Source organism: Solanum dulcamara, chromosome 6 (genome assembly GCF_947179165.1).
Source record: "Solanum dulcamara chromosome 6, daSolDulc1.2, whole genome shotgun sequence".
NCBI classification, from domain to species: domain Eukaryota; kingdom Viridiplantae; phylum Streptophyta; class Magnoliopsida; order Solanales; family Solanaceae; genus Solanum; species Solanum dulcamara.
In genome coordinates, this window is record NC_077242.1 from 16,826,934 (window position 1) to 16,833,403 (window position 6,470).

Below are 6,470 nucleotides of genomic sequence, written 5' to 3' on the forward strand. Positions count from 1 at the left end.
TGAAAGCAAATAGATCCTCAATGATGAGCCTGTTGATGATCTCTAGTACCTGTCTCTACATTATGAAATGATGCACACCTAAATGGACGTCGGTACATTGAATGTACGATTATGAAAAATAACATAAAAAAACATGCATCAGGGTAGAATCAAATCAACTCAGAATCTCAAATCGGAAAGGTGAACAACTCGATCAAGATGTCTAAAGTCTAAACAAGAATAAGATTTAGACAAAGACCAATCATATACAATCCAATCCAATCCAAATCAAAGTACTGTCTAGACCTAAATTGGAGTTTCTCTTATCCGATAACTATCACTTATGAGCCAATGACAGTACAACAAGCCGACGTTATTTCCATGTCCGTCCATTACCTTGCCGAGGTAAGAATGAATCAACAATCATGCCATAACCAATCAACTTATATCATGTCAGGACAATAATCTTGGAAAAAATCGACTTTAACAGTTCAATCCTCTTCTATGTTTGGAAATGTAGTTATTGGGTTCGAGTTATTACTTACTCTTATCTAATTCGGTACTCGATACTCCTAAGACAATCAATCCAAATCAAACCAAATCAGTAAGTCTCTTTTGGACTCTTTTCAACTCATTCGTTCTATCAATCAATCCTTTCAACCAATCAATTTCCCAATCATTCTCAATCATTTAGTTAAAAGAGATTTTAGATAATCATTTACGACAACATTCAAGACTATCAACTCATCAATACTATCAATACTATCATCATACTCTCATTTCAATCACAATTATGCATTCGCAGTTCAAAGTTCCAGACTAAATCCTTAATCATATTCATCCAATCATTAGTCAACATATCATGAGGATTTATGAAGTAAATAGTCAAAATCATTTGTTCAAGAACAAGTTTATAGAAAACATCTATTATGCAATATTATGTAAAAATATGTTAAGTTTAGGGAAAATTCTCAAGAAACACAATCATGGGGACTCAATTCATTCACAAATCAACCTATCACAATCATGGGGCACATGGAAGAACAATATCCATGCTTTAGTTAGCCTTAAATACTTGGGATTCGGATGAAGACAGGACAATCAATCTTGCAAGATATTGCTTGAATCTTTTGAACCCTAGCCTCTTCTCCTCCCCTTAGCCCTAGCTCTTAAGTTAACTTGGTGTAAAAGACTTAGGAATGCATTTAGGAACTCTTTTAAGGTCAAAAACAACCTATATCAGTCATGGGTTAAGTATAGAAGGGGTGGGTAAAAGAACAGAATGCCCCTTCTTAAACTTAAAAATGGGAAGAAAAATTGGCCTGTGAGGGACCAGGTCCGCGTTGGGGACTGGTTCCCGCATAGTGCAATTTTTTCAAAAATTTATCCAATAGAATTCTAACCCCGTAGAAAATAACTAGGATAAAATTAAGTCCAAGTCCGCGGCAGGTCCGCGGCATGGACCTGTCACCCACTTCTCTATTTTTGCCTCTTCACTCCAAAAATTTATCTTTTTGATCCGGTTGGCCTAAAATTCAACCAAAACCATTTCCCCACAAAAATTTTCATCTTGATTAATATTCCAAACTCGTATTGACTGAAAAAGTTAAGGAAGATGTGTTGTGCGAGCGTTCTTTAGTATAGGGGTATTTTTGTAATTTTATCGGGTGTAACATTATCTCCCTCTTAGAATCATTCGTCCTCGAATGAAGAGCCATTAGAAATGAACTGAAGGCATGAATAAAAATTGAGACTCAATTAAATTGATCAATTAATCAAATTAGACAATCTAGACAATCAACTATTCAAACTCAAGAATAGACAAATCAATTCAAATCAAGAGTAGGGACATTACCTTCAACGTTCTCATAGTTGGACAGGAATAAGTGTGGGTATTTAGCTTTTATATCATCCTCAGATTCCCATGTGGCTTCCTCAAAAAATTGATTTCACATAGGACTTTGATTGAGGCAATCTCTTTGGTTCACAATTTGCGAACCTAACGATCAATAATTTGAATCAGAATTTCTTCGTAGGAGAAGCTATCTTTAACTCCAATACTATCAATGGGGACTACCAATAAAGGGTTTTCCAAACAATTATTCAACATCGAGATATGAAATACTGGATTAATAGCGACAAACTCAGTAGGTAACTCCAACTTATAAGCGACACGTCCAATCCTTCTCACAATATGTTAAGGACCAATGTATCGGGGAGTAAGCTTTCCCTTCTTCCCAAACCTCATGACACCTATCATGGGTGATACTTTTAGGTATACCCAATTATTTACCTCAAACTTTAAGTTTCTCCTTCTCAAATCAGTATATGATTTCTAGCGGTTTTGGGTTGTCTTCAGCCTCTCTCGAATAACCTTCACCTTCTCTATAGCTTGGTGAACAAAATCAGGCCCAATCAACTAACTTTCACCAACTTCAAAATTAGTGATCTACATCTTCTCCCATACAAAGCTTCATAGAGAGCCATCTGAATATTTGCATGATAGCTATTGTTGTGCGCATACTCAATAAGAGTTAAGGTGTCATTCCAATTATCTTTGAAGTCAAGTACACATGCCCTCAACATATCCTCCAATGTTTGAATGGTGCGCTCTGCCTGGCCATCTGTCTGGGGATGAAAGGTTGTACTAAGATTCACCTTTGAACCTAGTCCTTTATGAAAGGATCTCCAAAATTAGAAAGTGAATTGAGCTCCTCTATATTAGATGATAGACAAGGGAACTCCATGCAATTTGACAATCTCTCGGATATACAATTTTATATATTCCTCTTTAGTGTCAGTAGTCCTAAGTGTCAAGAAGTGGGATGATTTAGTCATCTTATCCACAATCACCCAAATTGAATCATGTTGCTTATGGGACCTTGACAAAACTGTAATGAAGTCCATATTGATCATCTCCTACTTCCACTCCAGAATCTCTATGTTCTGAGCTAACCCAGATGGCCTTTGATGCTCAACTTTAACCTATTGACAATTCGAACACTTGGAAACAAATTCATCAATATCTCTCTTCATTCCACTCCACTAATAGACTTCTCTCATGTCATGGTAAATCTTTGTAGAACCAAGATGAATAGAGTATCTGGAACTATGAGATTCAACCATAATCTTTTCTCGGACATCATCAACATTCGGGATGCATAATCTATTCTAGTATCTCAACATACCATCTCCCCCTTTAGAGAAAATCACTTGAGGAAGGATAAGATCTTGGTATTGCATCTCTTTTACCTCTACCACAAAGGATGATGTAGACCCATTCTGAACATTAACACAACCTTCATTATTCTCCTCAAGCTGAACTTCTAATCGAGCCAATCTATGCACTTCTTTAGCCAATTATTTCTCTCCCTCCTTTATATGGGAAGCGCTACCCATAGACAACCTACTAACAACATCTACGACAATATTAGCTTTACCAAAATAGTAGAGAATACTCATGTCATATTCCTTGAGCAACTCTAGCCATCTCATCTACCTCAGGTCGGTATTTCTCTGATAAAAGACATATTGCAGGATCTTGTGATCAGTGAACACATCAACATGCACTCCATACAGATAGTGGCACCAAATTTAAAGAGAAAATACCACAACTGTTAGTTCAAGGTCATGACTTAGGTAATTACTCTTGTGTTTTATAATCTGTCTAGAAGCATAAGCTATTACTTTTTCCTTCTGCATCAATATACAGCCGAAACTAACTCTAGATGCATCACAATATATTACAAAACCCTCTGTTCTATTAGGCAAGGTCAAAACAAGAGCAGTGGTCAGTTTGGTCTTTAAGTTCTGAAAACTCTCCTCAAGAGCACGGACCATTGGAACTTTGCCATCTTTTGAGTCAGCTTAGTCAATGGTGATGCTATGGATGAAAATCCCTCTACAAACCTTTGATGATATCCAACCAAACCTAGAACGCTTCTTATATCAGTTGGGGATGTAGGTCTGGGATAATTCTTCACTACCTCAATTTTCTCGATATCAACTCGAATACCATCTCCGGATATAATGTGGCCTAGAAAAGCCACTGATACAAGCCAGAATTCACATTTGGAGAACTTTGCATACAACTCCTTGTCTTTTAGAGTCAGGAGGAAAACTCTAAGGTGATAGGCATGCTCTTCCTCATTGTTAGAGTAGACCAGAATATCATCAATAAACATAATCACGAACATATCAAGATATGGATTGAACACCCAATTCATGAGATCAATAAAGGCTGCAGGTGCATTAGTAAACCCAAAGGACATGACCAAGAACTCAAAATGGCCATAATGGGTCTGAAAGGCTATTTTCGGAATATCATATTCTCTTACTCTCAGGTGATGGTAACCCGATCTAAGGTCTATATTTGAGAAATTAGAGGCACCCTGAAGTTGGTCAAACAAATCATTTATTCTAGTAAAAGGATCCTTGTTCTTTACTGTGACCTTATTCAATTGCCTATAGTCAATGCACATTCTAAGTGATCCATTTTTATTTCGCACGAATAGGATAGGAGTGCCCCAAGGGAGACACTCAGCCAAATGAAGCCCTTATCTAACAAATCTTTCAGTTGCTCTTTGAATTCTTTCAACTCAACAGGAGCCATTCTATAAGGCATAATAGAGATAGGCTACGTATCAAGAAGAACATCAATTCCAAAGTCAATCTTCCTATCAGGAGGGACTCCAGGCAGATCTTCAGGAAACTCAATTACAATCGGGACTGACTCGAGAGTAGGGGACTCAACACTATCATCTTTGACTCTAACGATGTGATAAATACACATTTTCAAGATTAACCTTCTAGCCCAAAGGTAGGAAATAATTTTATCCTTTGGCACAACAGGACTACCCTTCCACTCTAAGATAAGCTTGTTTGGGAATTTAAACTTAACAATTCGAGTCCTATAATCAATAGAGGCATAACAGGAATAAAGCCAGTCCATGCTAAGAATCGCATCAAAATCAACTATGTCCAACTAAACTAAGTCAGCTATGGTATCCCTATGATAGATTAACACAGTAAAATCTCTATAGACCCTTTCAGATAAGATAAACTCACCAACAAGAGTAGGTATACTGAAAGGCTCAAGAAGACACTCAAGAATTCTATCAAATCTACCAGCCACAAAAGGAGATACAAAAGATAAGGTGGCACCTGGATCTATCAAAACCAAAAAATCAAGAGTAAAGACTCGAATCATACATGTACAACATCTGGGGAATTCTCCTGATCCTGGCGATGACCCATGGCATATAGACGATTCGTACCTCCACCTGTACCTGAAGTAGTACCTCTATGATTACCTCTAGTTGGGGGTGTTATGGTAGAGGACTGGGCTTTATTTCCCAAGGTGGGACACTTTCTCTGAAAATGACCCACTTGGCCACATTTATAACAACAATTATTTCCCTTTCTATACTCTCCCAAGTGGAGCTTACTACACTTGTTATAAGGCGACTTCCCTTTGACCCTTGAGCAACACTAGCCTGGAATTGAGAACCCTAGGCTCGGGAATTCTGGTGACTCTGTACCTGTTGATCATACCTGTTATACGGTGCATGTGCACTTACTGCTGATGGAGCATAGTTGGAAGGACCTGTTTCCCTTACTCTGCCTCTGATTATTCTCATGTCTAGCTGAATTTTCCTTCTTGCTCAAGTGCCCCTCCTTGTCTTTCCTCTTATCATCCTCTATTTGCTGAGTATACAGCATCAACCTGGAAATATCGATGTTAGAAATCAATAGTGATGTTTTGCACTCCTTTTTCATAGGTTTTCCCAAGCCAGAGACAAACTTCCTCATCTTTGATCTCATATCGGGTATCATCTCTGGAGCATATCGGGACAGTTTGATGAACTTCAGACCATACTCTTTTACTATCAAAGCCTCTTGTTTCAAATTTACGAACTCTTCCACTTTTGCTTCCCTCAATTCTTTGAGAAAGAAGTGATCAATGAAGGCTCTCTCAAATTCATCCCAAATGAGAGGCTTAGCATACTTACCCCCATCTTCCTCCTACTGGTTATACCAGACATTAGCAACATCCTTGAGCTGATAGAAAACCAACTCAACCCCCTTATTCTCAATGGCATGCATAACTTTCAGTATCTTCCAAATCTCATCAATGAAATTCTGGGGGTCCTCCTCAACTTGGGAACCCGTGAAGATAGATGGGTTCATCATTAAGAAGTCTCAGATTCTCACTAAAACTGATGGCTCTTGAGAGCTAGAGTTGGGAGCCGATGAACTTTGGTTACCCCTCTAGCCAGTTATCAATTAGGTGAGCATAGTGATGATACCTCTAAACTCAGCTTTTGAAGTAGGAGTTGGCTGAGTAGTAGGCTTTTGTGGTGCCTCAGTAGAACTTGTGGGCCGGCCCTTTATCCTCACTCTAGATGGTGGAGGTATCTTAGATTATAAAACATCAGTATTGGCGGCGTTCCTCCGATCAGCGATGCATTTAGAAGGCATTATGTGCAAAC

At 38.3% G+C, this 6,470-nt stretch overlaps 1 protein-coding gene across 1 annotated transcript; it reads right to left on the reverse strand.

The window, feature by feature from the left end:
• Positions 1-5,184: 5,184 nt before the first annotated feature.
• LOC129892739 (uncharacterized) lies at positions 5,185-5,790 on the reverse strand. Its single transcript, XM_055968303.1, has 3 exons — positions 5,585-5,790; positions 5,520-5,532; positions 5,185-5,352 (listed from the first exon to the last, which is right to left on the reverse strand). The coding sequence occupies exons 1-3, from the start codon at positions 5,788-5,790 to the stop codon at positions 5,185-5,187; spliced, it is 387 nt and encodes a 128-aa protein (XP_055824278.1).
• Positions 5,791-6,470: the final 680 nt, after the last annotated feature.

Coding starts and splice junctions, on each gene's coding strand:
- LOC129892739 (XM_055968303.1), bottom strand. CDS start 5,790: ATGAGGAAGTTTGTCTCTGGCTTGGGAAAACCTATGAAAAAGGAGTGC.